The 19733-nt window shown below is 46.0% G+C and overlaps 1 protein-coding gene across 1 annotated transcript in view; it reads right to left on the bottom strand.

Moving 5' to 3' along the window:
- The window catches only part of SCARB2 (scavenger receptor class B member 2), a 504993-nt gene that overhangs the window by 61590 nt on the left and 423670 nt on the right, over window positions 1–19733 (bottom strand). The window contains exon 9 of the mRNA XM_085640974.1: window positions 6219–6292. Coding sequence (XP_085497100.1) covers window positions 6219–6292 — 74 coding nt within the window. The remainder of the gene's footprint in view (window positions 1–6218; window positions 6293–19733) is intronic.

Genomic DNA, 19733 nt, shown 5'->3' with positions numbered 1-19733 from the left:
CAGGAGCACCTGTGCTGGGTTTTGGACAAGTCCCCAAAAGAACGTTTGTTAAGGCCTCATTGAAAGGCAGCAAGGGTTCAGAGGTGGAGATGCCAGGCTGCAAGACCTCCATCAAGATATTATTCTTGAATGCCACCATAGGAAGCTGCAGGTTCAAGACCTCCGCAGCCCCACGCATCACCATGGCAAAGGAACCGCCCGCCTCCATAACCAGGTTAGAAGGGGAAAGCATGCCTAGCTCTGTAGAGGTATCCAAGCCACTAGCATCACCCAGTTTCTCATACCAGTCCATTTCCTCATTGCAAAACACAATTTCTAAGGGATCTTGTATCCCCTCCCAATCTTCCTCCAATCCTAGCTCTTCAGAAAAAGGCTGAGGAAACAGAGCCCAAAGACTCCGTCAGCTTTGCTGTTGGTGGACACCCGAACAGCTTCATGTCTTCAGGGATAAGAGTGAGGCTTGCGCCGTCGGGAGTCCAGGCGCCTGACATGGCATCAGGGAAGGATGAGGAGGTATAACCGGCACCAGTCCGGCTCCAGGAACGGATCCAAGAGGAGCCATGGGCGGCGGTGCCCCCTGCACGTAACCCAACTGTTCTCCTTCTGCTAAGCCAAAAACAATGAAGCATTTGGCGTCATATAACTCCTTCATTTGGGCGAGGTCACTTCCAGCCCTGGAAAGGGAGGGAAACATGGAACCGACCCCGGCACTCATTCCGCGAATGAGGCCTTGCACACCAAGATGCCTCCGTCACATCGGGTGACAGACGGGGTGAAGTCAAAACACTTCTACTTCTTATGCTTCTTATAGTGCTTCTTACCTGACCCCTTTGGAGTGGGAGGACGAAGGCTTGGAGCCCCTGGAGTGGTGCTCGGACCTTCCTCTCGACCGGGAGTGGGAGCAAGACCTTCGAGGCACCCAATGCGGGGCCGCAAGCACCTTTAGGGAGCACTCACTCAAAGCTTTCGGTGCCATGGCCCGGCAGTCAAAGCACGACTTTGGGTCATGGTCGTGGCCCTGACACCAAAGACACATGAGGTTGGGATCTGTGACCGACATGACGATGATAGGCACCACACGGTTTGAAACCAGAGGTCCTCTTAGACATAGGGAAAACCTACACACCACAAAAAAAGTTTGACAAAAAGTCGGAAAAGGTCAGTCAAATAATGACATGGGGTAGCTCGCTTCGACCGATCTGTGCTGGCTGGCACAGAAAGAAAAGAACAGATACCAGCCTGCCGAGGTGGCACCTATATAGACGACACAGACATCATAACGACAAACACAATGTCACGCAGAGTGGACCGACGCCGGCACGCAGAGGTACAGCTCAAGAAAAATCTTCTGGATCCAGTCTGACGAAAAGGTAGTTAAAAGGTAAGGAATCAGCGACTAGATGTCTCTATCTGATAGTGGACATTTCTCTGCTCCTACTGCTCTGTGTGCCTTGCAGCCTGTCTCCAATACACATCTTGGCTGGGTGACAGCTGCACTTTGTGCATTCCCTCTCAACAGCCACAACACAGGAGGGGCTGGGTGTGATATGAGATTCATCTGCATACTGATAGCCTTCCTGGGCAGGAAGGGGGAGAGGTGGCATGCATTTATATCTGAATAGGTTGTGTCCTGCCCTCACGCAAAGAGCTGATTTACCCCCTACTGGTTGCCCGGAGCCAGGGCTGGGCTGAAAGGGATCCTTGTCGCTTTAGAGAGTTCCTTTGAAGTCACCCCCCTACATCAAAGGCATTTTGGGGTATAAATACTAGTGCTCTGGTCCTACAAAATCAGTACACTGCTGGATCTGGGAAGAACTCTGCTAGAGTAAAGGCTGCTGTGATGTAAGGATTGCTAGTCTACTGTGACTAACTGTTCTAAGGAACTGTTTCTCTGCTTTGCTGAGCTGCCCTACTTCCAGCTGATCTCTGCCCTGCTGAAGACAAGGACTAGACCCATTCCACTGGAACCTAGAGTGATTTCAACGGGTTGCCTCCCGTTTTTTGAAGTCTCAGGGACACAAAAGATTTCCTGCAATCCTGCTGGTGCTGCTGGACTCTGCCATCTGAGAGTCCTACCCTTGCCTGAGGTGCCTCCTTCAGTCCTGGGCCTCAGAAGGGGGTTTTGCAGCTGATTACTGCAAAACCCGACGCATTGTCGCCACTGCCCTGCTCATAACTGATGCATTGCCCTTTGGTGCCGACGCAGCGCCTCCCCGACGCAGCCGATCCACAAGCTGCGTGGCTCGATTACGATGCTCTGGGCAGCTCCAAGACGATGCATTGCCTTCACTTCAGTGGAGCCTGACGATGATGCAGTGACCCAACTGCGTGGAAAGATCGCTGCATCCATCGCGTCCACACTTTGCTCCATCCAAAGTACTTTTTCAGCAGACTCTGCGTGGGTTCTGTAGCCTGCCTGGCCGAACTTGAACTTTGCATATGTCCCTCATGACCTCAAGTACATTTTTGACTGCTAGTTACTTCTAAGCACTGTTTTCACATTTAATCTTTAAAAATACATATCTCGACTTCTACTGATTGGATTTTTGTTGTTGTGGTCTTGGTTATAATCAGATTAATATTCTCTATTTTTCTAAACGCTGTGGAGTCTTTTTGCGGTGTTCTTATTGAGTTACGCAAACACTTTACACATTGCCTCTTAAGTTAAGCCTGACTGCTCTGTGCCAAGCTCAAAGAGGTTGAGCACAGGTTAATTTAGGGTGTTTATCTGGCTTACTATGACTAGGGTGGTGGTCCTTACTTGGACAGGATGCAAACCACTGCCAACTAGAGATCCCATTTCTAACATGTACCCAGCCACCAAACTGTAAATCAGGTTCTTTATTATCCACCCCACCTGATATGTCACCTTCTGACAGCATTGCTCATAACTGTTTGACTTTCTTGTCAATCTTATTAGCTTGTTTCTTATTCTATGGATTTCCTCCCTCTACTTGTGTTGTCCCTCCCCTTGAGTTCAACTTCTGGTGATGCGGTCACTATTTCAAATTGTTTGTCTGAAAGCACTTTAATGCATTTTAAGCATTTTAATGCACATCACAAGCTCAATTCGGGTATAGTGAATTCACTAAAAAACCAAAGGTTACAGGGACGTTATAGTAAGATTCCGTTTTTACAGACCCAAAACCATAGAAATTCAGCAGTTAAAGTTATAGTTATCTCATGTAACTGTAACTCGTGATCAGAGATAACTATAACTGGCGCCCCCGCCATGCAGTTTTCCCATCAATAATTTCACTGCAAATGTTGCAGTGATATTATCAATGATGTCATAGAAAAAGTCATGGGTGAAGAAATATGTGGCGTAATTAGCGGTGTATGGCAATGGAGTGACTTATAGTTACTTTCGGGCACAAGTTATAGTTACTTGAGATAACTATAACTGCTGAATTTCTATGGTTTTCTGTGTGCAAAATTTGAACCTAACCATAACAGTCCCGGGTACTTTTGATCTTTTAATACATTTTTAAGGCTTTTTTAATTCTATTTCCTAACCATAAAATCGCTGTAACCTTCTTTTTTTCAGTGAATTTCTAAGGTGTTTCAATGCTATTTCCTAACTATGTCTCCGTAACTTTTGGTTTTTCCAGAGAATTTCTGCTTTTCTTTAAATGCAATTTCCCTAATGTCACATCCCTGTAACCTGGGTGTGTGAGTGGATGAGGTGAGTGTGACTGGCTGTGTGGGTCTGTGAGTAGGTGTCAGAGTGGCTGTCTGGGTGCGTATGTGGGTGTGCGAGTGCCTCCGCTGGACTGTGAGTGGTTCTCTGAGTGGGTGTATGAGTGTGTAAGTGGTTTTCTGGGTCTCTGAGTGGGTTTATGAGTGGTCTTATGGGTGTGTGAGTGCGTGTGGCTGGCTGGGTAGGTCTGTGAGTGGGTGGGTGAATGGTTTATTGGATCTCTGAGTGGGTGTGTGAGAGGCTGTACAGGTGTGTGAGTGGTTGCATGGGTGGGTGCGTGCGTGGGTGGGTGGGTGTGTGAGTGGGTGTATACATGGGTGAGTGAAAGTATGTGTGAGTGCCTGTGTGGGTCTGTGAGTGGGTGTGTAAATGGTTCTCTGGATGTCTGAGTGGCTGTATGGGTGTCAGTGGGTGTGTGAGTGGTTTTCGGGGTCTGTTGGTAGGTGGGTGAGTAGTTGTATGGATGTGTGCATGGTTGGCTGAGAGAGTATGTGAGCGGGTGTATAAGTGGGTGTATTTTTTCTTTTAATTGGGATCTGGATCCGAGGATCTGTTTCAGATTCACATGAGGGCGTTGTATGCATGGGTGTGTGAGTGATTCTCTGGGTCTGTGAGTGGATGATCAGTGACTGTATGGGTTTTTGAAGGATGTGAGAGGGAGTGTCTGGGTGTATAGGGGTGTGAGAGTCTGTGAGTGGGTGGGTGTATTTTTTTTAGGGGATCTGGATCCATCGGGAGTCACACTGGGTGTGCTCAGCTCCGCGATGTATCCGTGGATCCTCGCAAGCCCCCAAAAAGAGGTTTTTGGACAATTTTCCCCCCGTGAAGGGTTCCTCACAGACCCCTCCATCAGTTTGAGGTGGTCACGATACTTCTATCTTTACACCTTATATCCTGTTTCTACTATATTTCCCCCTTCCGGGAACCGTGTCCTGATTCATAAATTGGCAGTCACAACTTTTCTCTCAGGTTGCAGCTGGTATTGCTGTTGGTGCGTGGATCCATAGATCCACCACCCACGTCTCTAGAAATATATAAATCTATTTTATTAATAACTCCAAAACTGCTGAACAGATTTACACCAAGTTACAAGAATCACTCTTTCTGTACAAAGATTTAGTTTTCTGACAAATTTGGTATAATTCTGTTCAGCGGTTTGGGCTGTAGTTGTGTCTAAAATCACTATGGGAAACTGCATGGGGAAAACTTATTTGGGATCCCCTTTCTCAGCCCCCCCTTGACTAATCATCCTGACACTTTCCGGACATCAGCTGCAATGTGCGGCAAAATAGTTTTGAACGTTTCGTTAAGATTCGTCAAATGGCATCAAAGTTATTAGCAAAACAAAAAAGGCTTTTCCTAAGGAAACTAGGTCCTAACTACTTACTGGCGACTGCCAGTAGGAAAGAAAATATATATATATATACATACACACTGTTGTATGGTGCTCTACATAGGAGCTGCTCTTCACCTAAACTTGAGACCTACCCAGAGTTTTCTTTTTTTTGCATAGCATGATGTATGCGGCACTCTGTGCCTGGATGGGATTTGTTTTGACTCTGAGATATATATAATATATATATAATTCTTGAGGAACAATAAAAAGAACAGTGCCATATATTTCCTGGGGTTTGTGTTTCTCTGTTCGCCTCAACAGAAGTGCGGAGAATTCATGGTGTGTGTATATATATATATATATATATATATATATATACACACACACACACACACACACACACATATGTCTTCCCACGTGTTTTCTATTTGCCACAATAAACTAAGTAACTAGTAAGTGCCTTTTAACTCACCTTTTCTGTTTTTTTAATTGACCACTCCCACATGGGCGTCTGCCATCTTGGAATAATAAATAAAAAAATCCACAAAGCCAATTGCAGCATCATGACGTATGTAGTTCTAAGCATGGCCCTCCATCCGTGCACCTACACCATCACACTGTAACAAGCATTGAGACTTTTTAAACTGCCTCTGAGAATATATGCAACAAGTACTTCTTTGTATCTTTTTGCAGATGCTCATCTATCAATGCTGTTTAACATTGGCAAAAAGCAGTGATAAGGCCATATGGTCATCTAACACCTATAAAAACCGAGACCTATTGGCTTTGTCAATGCATTTTCATTTCTATGGAACTTTTTTAAGTCTAGAAATGAAAGTCACACAAAAGCTTACCCAAGTGTGTTCCTTTCCATAGGAAACGTAGTATTAATCACAAAAAGTTCATAGCATGGTAGCCGCCATTGTTGAAACATTCTTACAAAGTAATTAGAAGCAGTTCCAATTGGTTAGCCTCACTGCTTTCCCTGCTATTCAAGCCAAACATCTAATTTTGTATTTTCCATTTCTGCCACCTCTCGAGTATCACTTTTTGTCATCTTGATTACTACTAACCCATCATAAAAACTTATAATTGTCAAGTCATCAACCACATTACTGTTCCAAACTTTATAAGTAAAAATAAACCCTCCTTCTGCAGTGAAATTTCATGCTTGATACTTACATGAAACCATGAAGCTGGCGGACATAAACATTAACCTGAAGTCGCTTGGCCATTCGTACAGGAATTCCAGTCAGCTATGAAACAAAAGGAATATCATGAAACAAACTGTAATCCCAAAAGGTTTGGCATTAATATTTTACACAAAATCAGAATTTATGAACTAAATAATTTTGTTTAAGGTACAATAGTTCACTATTACATTTCTGTTTAGTTTTTCCTTTACATGCTCTACTGTTCCAACAACATACACACAGATCACTTTAATTAAAAAACAAAGTGACACACTACCAATTAAAAGAGTAACTCATTTTTGTTAACAATATTTCTGGTGGATAATATACCTTCTATCAGATTCTTAATCTTATGAATGAGTTCCAAAGCAATACCCTATGGGACCTCGGGCTGAGTATTGCCAATTAACCAAGAAAGCCATGCAAATAATAATTTACGCATGCTTGTGTTGAGAAGCAGTAGTGTTTGGAATAGTATGTAAAGATCCCCATGTGGATATCAACCATGGAGATGCCGCTAATGAGAACCACAGAAGCATCTATGGAACTAAGGGAGGGACCCCCAAATTCCAGCTGGAGAATCTTTAATTGCAGAGGAATAGCAGATCTTAATACAAAAAGTTAACCTAATGTGAAATGGTGTGTTTAGTTAGCACTTTGCACTAGTAAAGTCTATGAAGAGCTCTTCATCAACTCTGTCTTGTCCAGTGAGGTCTAAATAGGAGGGTAGCACGTGGTCTAGACCAGTTCCTGCAGTTGCTCCTCCTCCTTCGGGTAATAAGTAGAAAAAGTGAAGAAAGAGAAGGGTGATGGCAGGTCCATGTACAAAAAACAGCTACTGCTTTTGGTAAAAAAAAAAAAAAGAAAGGCAGATGCAAAGAACAAAACTGAGGGGGCTGAAGTTTGTAAAACCTACGAGCTAAAGTCATTTTCCTCCAAAAAGGCAGTTTTCAGATGTATAAGTCGAACTGGAACACGGTCCATTAGCATAAGAAAGTGGAATCTTTTGCATGGTCACCCCCCCCCCCCCCCCTTTTTGCCTAACTGTTGATGTATTGTGACTGAGTGTGCCCTGGGTTCCTGACAACTAGGTACCCAGTGTAGGAGAGTAGGATCTGCTTCTTATAGTTACCCCCACTTTTTGCTGATCTTTCACTGTTTTTCGACTTAGTCTGGCTGGGATCCTGCTAACCAGGACCCCATCCTATCTGCTTTCTCCTCTAAATTGATTCCATGTACTTTAGGTACACTCCAGGTTGGATTCTGGGGTACCCTTATACGTCCCTAGTATATGGTATACTATGTACCTAGGGCATAGGTACCTCAGAGGCCTACCAGGGGCTGCAGCATGTATTATGCCACCCCTGGAAAGCCATCCAAAATGACACCACAGGTGTGCTACTGCAGCCTGGGTAAGGTGGTGCATGCACCCCTTACTGAGATATAGGTTACCTATATCTCTTCTGATCACTTACTGAGATATAGGTTACCTATGTCTCTTCTGATCACTGCACATATAAACCTATCAGTCACCCCTATGGCAGGCCTTAACAATCCTGAAGGCAGGGTGCTGGGTTTTATGTGAGAGGGTGCCCATGCATGAGCAGAGCCCCTCTGCAGCCTTCGGAACCTGTTCTCCGGGGTTGTCTGTGATGCAGCCATACCACCTTGGAATCTTACCTCCCCGCTAGTAGATGGCGTGGGAGGTATGATTTCACCCTACTAGAGGGAGAAACATGGCAACACCGGTATACCCGGTACCAGCTTACAAAACCCTGGCATCACAAAATGGATGCTGCCAGCCACAGACACAAGTCTGCCCTCCTGCTGTTGGACGAAACTCCGGCAGGGGAAGGCTTGACAATAGGTTTCCTGTCACAGGGAGGTGTGACCACCTCCCAGACAGTCTTTAGTGTATTGGGGCTGGGTGGCTGCACTCTGAGAGTGCTTTGATGTCTGCACTGGGGGCACATTTGGTGTCCCTGTGCATAGTCCAGCTCAAACAGGTTGCAAGGGCTACCAGCCCCTGCTCTGGCGCAAAACTGGACAAAGGACATGGGTGTAGCCATCCCTCTGTCCTAACCCTCCCATAGGCGGGTCCCCAGAGTTTGTCCCACCCCTTCCTTGGGTATAAAGTAGGCACCCCTGACCACAGGACTTTAGATTTTACCTGGACTAAACTCTGCTACAGAAACCAAGTACTTTGACGATCTACACTATGCTGAATGACTGAAGAATCTCCTTTGGAGTAAAGGAGTTACTCCCCTGCAAGGCAGGCACCTTTAACGCATCTGACCGGTTTGCATCTCCGAAGCTCCTGAGGACTCTGAAGAATATTGCAACACAGGAGGTGGGTTCCCGAGATCTTAGAGGTCGATATGTGCCCACAGCAAGTCTGAGGCCCGTATCCCTCGTGATGACCGTGCAACCCAAACCCCTGGACACAGCGTCGATTTGCAGAAGCATCAGCTTTCCGGCGACCCCTGAGGCTGAGCTTTGGGTTACTTGTAGCCCTGACCCCAAGCAGTAATTCCACCGAAGACTCCTGGCCTACACTCCAGGAGTGTTCATGGGCCGGCATTTGGTGATTCCTCTCGAGGTCCCTTCAGGATCCCTGGTTCGTTGACCTGTGGGACCCTGAGAAGGCATCTTTAACTTTCAGTGGGATTCCCTGGTTGCTCCAGACGCTACCTGACTCTCAATCGCTTGGGGAGTCCCCAGGACCTTGCTGGTCCTCACCGAAGCATCTTTCCTCTTACCGCATGGGTTGCAGTTGCCAAGGCTTGTTGGTGTTCAATCCGAGCACTCACCCCCCCCAGCACTCGACATCCTTCGTGGGACAGCTCGTACCCAGATCCTGGTCGTCGTCGACGTCTCGTGGTCCCCGTGGCTGCAGAGTCAAGCTTCACCTCTTCGCACCTGAAGCACCCGACATTGGTGGGCATTTGTATTTCATGCCCCTGGTCACTGGCAAGTGACCCAGACTCTGTCCCCTCTGCTTTCAGGTTCTTCTCATCTCCAATCCAGGCTTGGACCACACCGGACACTTTTTCTCTTCACTGCAGCAGCACTTTCTTGCAAGACGCCATTGAAAACCACAAAGATTTCCGACATCACTTGACCCCTATGCACCCGGCTCCTCTGGGTTAGGTAACACAGGTACCTCGGTACTCTCAAGGGTGCTGGCCTTAGAACCTTCTATGTTTAGCTGGGTTTGCTCGAAGTCCTCTTCTAAGTGTCTTTAATCTTTAAAATTCCAACCGCGACTTTCTCATAGAGTTATACAGAGCTCCCGCCTCTGTTCACACACTGCACACGTCCTCCGTGGGTCCCCTGTGTCACTACCTTGGGTGGTTCCTTGGGGTCCCAGTGATTCTACGTGCTCTAGGCACTGTGTCTAGTCAAGTTGGGGTTGTTATAGCGCTTTCTTAATATATGGTCTGGTCTCCCCACGGAGCCCAATGTGTATTGTGCTATTTACTGTTGATCTAGTGATTGTATATTTTGTGCTTTGTTCTCTAATCTCATAAAGAGGTTAGTAGAGAGTATTTAGTAATAAATACATATATGTTATACATACCTGGTGTGGTTCTCCTTTCATTTGGTAATTCAGGAGGTTATATACTGGTAAAGCAGGCTGCTTTACATTCCTTCGAGACTTAGCCTGAAGGCTGCTCTCCATAGCTACCACTAGGATAGCTTTCAATAAAGGTTGTCTTTAACCTAATCATCAATAAGGGATGTTTGGACTGGTGCAAGGTGTTCACTATAACTAGTGGACAGCATATACCAGGCCAACTTCTCACACCCAGTGCCTATGTTCTTTCCCTAAACTGCATTAAAACAAAACCCAATTTGCACTCTTTGGCCACATGTCAGTCCCTTGTAAATGGTGCCACAGGTACCAAGGGCACTGTGGCCGTGGAAGGATTCTAAGGGCTGCAGCACTTATTGTGCCACCCTTAGAGGCCCTGTATACACACACACACACACACACGCACACACACAAACACACGCGCGCACACACACACACACACACACACACACACACACACACACGCACACACACACACACACACACACACACACACACACACACACACACACACTCAGCCCCCACCCCCCTCTTGCAGGCTGCGTATTGTGGTGCAGAACAGAGTGAAGAGTAAAAATGGCACATGTCCCTGTGTGCCATGCCTCAAATCCACTGCCCTGGCTTAGGTCAGCTACCCCTCTAGCTGGGTGCACTATACTAGTGGTGAGGGTACAGGTGCATGAGCCCTGTACCCCTACAGTGTCTAAGCTAATTCTTCGACATTGTAAGTGCAGTAATGCCATTAAGAATATATGGGGCCTGGAGTTTGTCATTACAAACTCCACAGCACCATAATGGCTTTACTGAAAACTGGGAAGTTTGGTACCAAACTTCTCAGCACATAAAACCCACACTGATGCCAGTCTGGGTTTAACGGAAAATGCACTCAGAGGGCATCTTACGGATGCCCTGGAAAAACAACCTAACTCTAGTGTCCTGGCTGAGTGGCTGCTCGCCAGCTGCCACCACCAGACATGTTTATGGACACCTGGGTCGAAAGCCTGCTGCTCTCAGGGGTCTGGAACAATGCACATCCTGGGACGAGGTGCCGGGCCTCGTTCCCTAGGTTGGGCAGGGTCCACGAAGGGGAAGCTTCATAATCTTGCCACCTTTGTGAGCTACCCCAGCCATTTGCTGCTTCCATCAACAGCCCCCGCCGGTCCTGACTCCCACTTTGGGTGGGAGAATCGTTGGGACAACCAAGTTAGGAAGGGAGGTGTGCCCACCTTTGCCAACCCCACCCCTCAGGTGGAGGAGGCGAGGTGAAGCACAGCTTTAAGTCCCAGCCAACCAGAGAGAGGCATATGCCCCCCACCAACTGTAGGGTGGCATAATAGGGGATGTACCAACCCCAAGGAAGGGATCCATTGGTGCAGACTTTTACCTACCTGTAACACCCCTAAATGTAGTATTTAGGGGCAACCTCGAACCTTGCCTCCTCAGACAAGAACTGACCAAGAAGAAGAAGGACCGGAGAAGACATGCTCAACTAAGAAGAGGAGGACGCCTACTGACTTGGCCCAAGACCTACCGGCCTGTACACACCTCAAACCTGCTCCAGCAAAATCCTGGTGTGTCCTGCAGCCAGCAGCCCTCAAGAACCCAAAGGACCTGCCCTGCCTTCCAGAACCAAGACTTTGTCTCCCGTGAGCACCGTGTTGGCTTAACAACAGACTCTGGTTCTAGCCAAATCCGTGAGTCTGCACCACTCAGCACCCGATGCCCACGGCCTGAGTGGCCCAACAACACGAGGAGGTCTCCCTGGCGATCCTGACCCGAGATTTGGTGGACTCTGACCTGCCTCGAATTTCCAATCGACGCCTGCAGCCCCTTTCTGGAGAATCCCCCTCACTGCGACCAGAGCTGGTAAGAAAACCCGACGCCTAAAGACACCCCTGCAGCCGACGTCCCACGGCCTTGGGTGGCCCAACCAACTGTGTCCTGGCATCCCCAGTTATCCCAACTTACCTCTCCAGCCAGTGGTCACCTCCAGAAGATCTTCGTCCCAGAGCCTGCAGTCTTTGTTGCAACCAGAGAATCCCCACTGAAAACAACAGGGCACCTGAGGCCAAAACAGCATCCTGCACCCAGCCGCCCCTACGCCGCTGCGGGGTGTACTTTGGGTGCTAACTCGGATCCCCCTTTACTCTGAGCCTAATACCAGGAGCTTTGCTCCCACAACATTGTGGCCTGCTTGTGAGCAGCCACCAACCGGATGCCCCCTATCCCCCATTGGAGAACAGTGGGCCTCAGCCCTCTGCACCCGGCCACCCTAGTGCCACTGAGGGTGCTTTGAGACTGCCTCCTTGACCCAGGGGGTACCCTGGTTTCTACCACAGAATACCAACTCCCACAAACAAGTACTTACCTATAAACCGATAACTTCATTTCCTCCCAGAGTACTGCACTGACTGCTTTCTTCTGAAAATTGTGGAGTTGGTTTTGTATGAGAACTTGAAAAACCGCAAATATCTAAAAATTGCTTTACTTACCTTTTCCCTAGGAAAGGTCCCAGTCCCAGTGTGATATCACATATCATATCACACTGAGTAGAAAAGGTAATCTATAAAGTAATCTGAAAAGTAATCTGAAAAGTAATCACACTTTTATTGTTCAACCTGCCCTGAAAAGTACCATTTACACTTACCTGTACCAGGCTTCCTTGATTCTAGAAAATAAATATAACTAAATATGTTCATACAAATCAAATTGGTATGAGTTCAATCTTCGAGTGTGAGACATCATTTGCTGCCTGAATGTGTACAACAAATGCTTAACACTACCCTATGATAAAGCCTTACTGCTCGCCCACACTAACACGAATAGAGAGTAAGGTGCTATCTACTTTTACCTCTGCCTATCTTTGGGGTTCCAATGGACTGTGTGCACACTATACCTCATTTTGGTATAGCATATACAGAGCCAGCTTCCTACAATTAGCTTCAAGGGGGTTGTCATAAGGTCAGTAGAAGAGGATAAATATATGGAATTTTAATGCAGGTTTCCTGGAAGGCAAGATGATGTCTGTGATTTCAGATGGTAACTAAAGGGATATGGTTGGCACCATTCCATCACCACACGTGCAGCCAGTGTTTGGAGAATGGGGTCGAGGATCTGACCAGCCTGTTGCAACAGTAGGTACCTCCAGTGGGGAAGAGAAAGAGGGGGTATATTGCTGAGTGCCAAGAGATCTGCATATTAAACCACCTTTTGCATTGTACAAAACCGAAGACACTACCCATTCTGGGTCGTGGTGAAGAATTCCACGCATGGACATCTGGACTTAATTCTCCTCACTTTGGGGTGAAGTTCACACTCTTGGTCCTCTAAGGTAAGGCAACTGTAGAGGTTTCATTCATTGAAAGAGCCTATGAGTGGTGTCCTGCTGGGAAAGTGCTTTGTTGCTGAGCTAACTCTACAGTGGAATTGCCTTCCAACACAGGTTCCACACCCCTACACTGCTATAGCTGTTGATGTAATGGATGATGGAGCTGTTGCCCAACAGAACTTGAATGATAGTCCTTGAAATGCAAGGAAGGAAGACCTGCATGGCAAAACATACCCCATGCTTCTCCAGCACATTTATGTTCATACGTTACATCGACATTGACCAAAAGTTCCATGACAGATGTGTGGCCCAGCCCAGTGAGCAGAGGTGACATTCACAACCATGCTAGTCTGCACCTGCAGAAGGGTAAAGGGATGGGAGGTTAGGGGGTGCAGGACATCCAACAATGCAAACCTGGGAGGACTTATGGAAAGATCTGCACCCGAGCTAATATTCTCCCAGGGTGTGCTGGAGTTACTATATTCCTAGACGCCACTGAAGGGCTATCATCCGCTATGTGACATGCAGCACTAACACGATCAACATTAAATCCAGCGAGGGTAAGGTGAGCAGAAATGGAGCCAGAAACATGGGAATAACATCCTGTCTATGTGCAATCCACTGAGGAGAAAGTAAAGCAGTCATTTGGTCGTGTCTCTGTGTAGGGTTGCAAGGAGTCTTCAGGCAACCTGGTAAAACCAAGGAGAAGGGTCATAAGAGCTTAATATGTTCCTGGCCCAGAGATGGAGGCCCTGTCTTCACTGGCCAGTTGGTCAAGTACAGAAATATATGAACTCTTGACTGCTGCATTAAAACTGGCACAACTGCCCTACCTTCGTGAAAACATGTTGCAATTATGCAATGATGAATACTGTGCTGTAAAATGCACTATTTGATCCAATTTTTAAAAACATTTGTAGAGCCAGAGGAAGACGCCACAGGCCCAACTTGAGGAAGGCACACTTGCTTGCTGCAATTTAGGTAAAGCATTACACCTGGCTTTGGCGTAGGTAAGCATGACTTTCCCCACAGTAACTCATCATAACACAAATATGAGGTACTTGTTTTATATTATCTGCTTCCAAAATGTGCACTAGTGAAATTAAAATGTCAGAACCAGCCAAGCAGCACATTTTACCAGTTTATTTCATAGTAAAAAGTTCAAGTTGATTGTTGAATCGAGGTGGGTAATACGTTTTAAGCCTATATTTTGCATATGTTTTGAGATTACCATCTGCTACAATTTTCCGAAAATCTGGAACAGAAGACATAGGTTCCGGTAGCTCCGTGAACACGTGGACCCACTTCTGGGCATACCAAGGGTAATTTACATTTGGCTGGGTCTAAACTGAGGTGGTATGGTGGACAAAAACGATGGACTGGGATGCAGTCCCAAGCGATCACAGGTGGCTGAGATTAAATCAAGCACCCCAGCCATCACATTGTTTTTTATTCCCTTTATGCGACAGGTATGCCCAAGCGTGGGTCTCATGCTCACTATGCCACTGGAATCAAGCTATGTGTTGTGCTCTTTACATGAAGACACTGGTAACCATGTTGTAAGTTTCTAAGTCTTCTTTATTGTTTCCAGTTCCAAACAGTATCAGTCTTAGTTCAGCCATGTACCAGCTCCTACACCAGCCCCACCAGGAGCAGCCTGCCTAGCTGCTCAGCCCATCTCCAACTGTCACCACTCATCCACACAGGCACCCAGGCATTCCATTCATCACAGTCACACCAACATTCCGTTACCTTCTCTCACTCTGGCTGAGCAGCTAGGAAGACCTAGGCTAATTACAATTAAATGTAATACTCAGGATTTAACATTATCCCTTTCCTTTTAAAATGAAAACAAAGATTACAATACTGAAGCAGATAACTACACACAAGATAAGCAGTGATGTTCATAACTCAAGGATGCAACTAAAAATAAAACATCACAAAAGAGAGAACAATGCAAATAAAGAAAAGATGGGCAAAATACGACATATATAAAAAAACATGCATCAAAATTCCCCATCCTCCCTCAAGAAGATTATTAATTCAAATAGTTATTAAATCACAAACCAAGTTAACGCAGAGAAACAGACTAACACTGCATCGCAGAGCAACAGACTAACACTGCGTACCTTTGGGAAGGAGTATAAATTGTAAAACAACTAAAATTACATACTAACAGTAACCCCATCCTTCCCTCTGAACATTTGAAAACCATGTAGTGAAAGGTGAACACACCCCACGACAAACACCCGAGACCAGAAACAGACCACAAGGGTGAACCGACACTACAAATACACGTGTACCACAATATGGACCACATAGAGGGTACACACAGTGAGGCGCAGGGCGACTTACACACGACCACATCTGAAGCGCGGGGCGACTTACACAGGACAACACGTGATGCACAGGGCGACTTACACACAACTGAAGTGCAGGGCGACTTACACAGGACAACACATGAGGCTCAGGGCGACTTACACACAACATCTGAAGCGCAGGGCGACTTACACAGGACAACATGTGAAGCGGAGGATGACTTACACACATACAACATCTGAAGCTCAGGACGACTTACACAGAAGAACACGTGCAGCGCAAAGCGACTTACATACATTGATAACAACACAAAACCGCAAATGTAATGTCACCACAATACATAGAGGCGGGAAACCACCCACCAAGACCAGAACAACAATCATGTAAGGCAAAAAACTGTTACATACAAACACAATGTACCCTTGTACATAAATCGGGAATCACACCCACTGGTATAAGAGAGATAATCCATATACCTACCCCCATGTAGAGGTCACTAACTGGGACTAAGACCCAACCTCACTCCTCACCTAAGGGATAAACTGTGATGACCACCCACTAGGAGACTAGAACGTTCCAACAAATAACAGCATAAAACTGTGGCATCACGACATAAATTGAACACTGTAGAAAACCAAAAGACTGTGCCCTACGCCGGTGAGCGACCTCTCACCCGAGTACTAATCAAGACACACATTAATAATGTTCTCATTCCACAGCTATGAGATTTCCACATATGCTATTTTGACTCTCATAAACTAAGACTGACCGCACTAATATTAAAGATGCACAACACATCATCAGACCCTTGTCAAACCGGCCAGTGTAACACAATAGCTGCTGGGCTCCTTATGATATCACGTTTCCACTCCGTCAAAGTTATATGCCACTGAAATGTGTCTCCTGCTTTGGAAGCTTACCGGCAAAGACAAAGTTCCGTGAGACTGTCAGACCTCCTTACAAAGTCGACACGAGTCCGACACTCCTCCTTCAGACATCGATGCATACATCAAGTATATCTCGCGTTGTCCCCAGAGATCATGTCGTTATGCTAAAACTTTATTTGAAGATGAAAGAGCAACAACGGGGTTGGCAGCACATAGCATGTATGGCAATGACGAAGGCAAACAGGGTAGATCGCCTTCAAACACAAGATGGCGGCACGTTTTATTACGTGCGCCGGGTGGCTCACGACACACGGAAACTCCCAAAGCGTCTAACGACAGAGCTCAGCAGTGGAATCCACCTCACAGAAGTTCGAAGAGAGAACACACGCAACTCCAAGTGTAAAGTGAGTGGCACGCGCATATTTGAAATTTGAAATTAGAGAAAACGGTTGTTTTAAGCAAAAGTTGAGGGCAGATTGTTGATGTTAGTAAGATAAAGTAAATAAACTCACCAAACTTTCACAGAGCGCTTAATAGAAGCCCCCCTTCTGCCCCCTTCTGGTGCCTACTGCCACCGGCGATTAAAGCTCACCGACAACGTGTTGCCACAAGTCCCCATTACACGCATGACTCGCTTCACAGACAAACGTCGCATTTCCAATGTTTCCAGAAAAAGTCAGATGTGACGTTCCCTTTATATCCATTACCTTCTGCGGATTATCTTCAGAAACTAAGTAGACAAGAACAAAATGTGAGACATGTCCCACGCTGTCCACGATCAATGTATGTTGCAAACTCCAATTTGTGGAAATGTAGAGGATCAAATCAAAACCACTTTGTTAAAATGTGCTTAGAAGTGCACATCATGAGACAAAGGACTAGACTTAGCAAGCTTCCAGTCATCCATTCCGTGTGCACTTGACTCCAGATCATGAAGATTTTTTAGAAGAAAGCGTAAGCAGATGTGTGTGTTGCTTTTTAAAATAACTTCCAGGGACATACACCCTTATGCATCAAGCCAAAATCCAGTCGGTAAAATACCGATTCCTTATTAGCTCCCGGTATTAAGTAAAAAATACCCAATCCCAATGCATCAACCCAAAAGCAGAAATCGGTATTTAAGGAATCCTTAAATAGCGATTCTTTAAATAGGGATTCCTTAAATACCGATTCCTTAAATAGCGATTGCATTTAAGGAATCCCAAAGTGAGATTCCTTAAATGCAATGCATCAAAGTTAAAAAATTAGCGATTTCGCTAATAAGGGGAGCAAATTACCATGAAGATGAACTGCATGGTAATTTGCAAAAACTTTGAAAAATGCACTTTTGTGCATTTTTCAAAGTTTCATGTTGCGCACACACATGCCCTTAGAGCATGTGTGTGTGCAACATATGTGCACATATCATTTTCAGGGGTGCAACAGGGTGTCCTTTTGACACCCTGGCACCCTTGAAAGTGCTCCCGCTATTAGCGAATCGGTAATACCGAATCGCTAATACAGAATGGCTTTACATTCATTCCTATGGGCCTCCAAGCCCATAGGAATGAATGGGTAGGTATTCCTTATTACCGATTCGGTATTACCGATTCGGTAATAAGGAATGTTAAGGAATCGCTATTTGAATAGCGATTCCTACATGCATAGCCTTTTGCTATTCCTTATTAGCGATTCCTTATTTTTCGCTAATAAGGAATCACAAATGCTAATGTTGATGCATATGCCCCATCCACATTGTACAATGACCGTACTTACACTTTCAATTTGGCATAAAAGTACCAATCTTAGCATAACCACACCGCTCTTGTGAAGCACCTGTGAATTTACTTCACTGAGTTGGACCACAACTCACAACTTGAACAGCCACAATTCCTTTGCGCAGTGGATACATCCATACAGCAGATTAAAAAGGAAGTGGTAGGGTAATAGACAGTCAATTCATACCCTAACATACAGACCATACCTGTGGTCAAGTTCACGGAGCAAGATCAGGCAGGACACAAGTTGGGGCCGTCCGATGACAGGACACTGGTGGGGCTGGCTTGCCTTTTACTCCATTCTGCTTCCTGTATTTTTCTTTCTTTTTTTTCCCTTTAGTTGCGCTGGTTACAATGGTTTCTTTGTAGTCTCTGGGTTACTGTTCAGTCCTTAAGTACACTTGGGTCCAGGTCCGCTCGTCGCCAAAATTATGTTGTGCTCTTTACATGAAGACACTGGTAGCCATGTTGTAAGTTTCTAAGTCTTCTTTATTGTTTCCAGTTCCAAACAGTATCAGTCTTAGTTCAGCCATGTACCAGCTCCTACACCAGCCCCACCAGGAGCAGCCTGCCTAGCTGCTCAGCCCATCTCCAACTGTCACCACTCATCCACACAGGCACCCAGGCATTCCATTCATCACAGTCACACCAACATTCCGTTACCATCTCTCACTCTGGCTGAGCAGCTAGGAAGACCTAGGCTAATTACAATTAAATGTAATACTCAGGATATAACACTATGCCTGGCTGATGAGCCCATAATAAGGGCGTAAACAGTCCTGGATTGCTTGTGTTCCAGTTCAGGGAGGACCTGGCCTTGCAGTGCGGCTGGACTGTTCCCATTGGAGCAGGGTTAAGACTGATTTGCATATGGCTGGGTCCAAACTGAGGTAGCATGGTGGGTGAAAAATGATGGATTGGGATGCAGCCCTGAGAGATCACCAGTGGCTGAGATTAATTCAAGCATCCCAGCCATCACCGGATGCCCTGGATGCACAGTTATGGCATTTTCTGGTGTTGCGAAGAGATCTACCTTTGGCTTCCCCCACTGCTGGAAAAGTGTGTCTACTACAGATTGCTTTACTTCCCTGTTGTGTGTGCAACTTGTATGTCTGCTTAGTTTGCCAGTTTGTATGTTCTCCACTCCTGGGACACAATTTCCTATTAGTAGAATTTCCTTTAGAATATCCCATTTCCAAATGTCTTGAGCCAATTGATACTGCCCCTGAGATACTGAAAACAAGGGCAATTGGTTACCTTGAGGACCTGACTGTTCCATGCCATGCCTCGGTCTTATCCAGTAAGCTATGCATCCAACAGCTTCAAGTAGTAATCACATGTGCTCTGCGATATTACATTCCATCCTTTCTGAAACAAAAAATATGGAGGAGCCATGCTGCTGCATTATTCAAAAATTAATATCACGGAATAACCAGTGGTTTTGCTGTATTTCAAAAGAGGGATCAGTGATCATACGCTATGCTATTAAAAATTTATAAAGCGCACGTACGCCCGAGGGCTTCTTGGCGCTGGAAAGCTCCGCAGCTACCCCGCCCTCTTATTTATTGAGTGACTGAGGCAGAGTTCTCCTCATACCCCATGCAGTACATGTAGGCGC

The sequence above is a fragment of the Triturus cristatus genome, chromosome 2_2 (genome assembly GCF_964204655.1).
Source record: "Triturus cristatus chromosome 2_2, aTriCri1.1, whole genome shotgun sequence".
NCBI classification, from domain to species: Eukaryota; Metazoa; Chordata; class Amphibia; order Caudata; family Salamandridae; genus Triturus; species Triturus cristatus.
The sequence above is the reverse complement of the archived record's forward strand: the minus strand, read 5'-3'. Positions and strand labels throughout refer to the sequence as shown.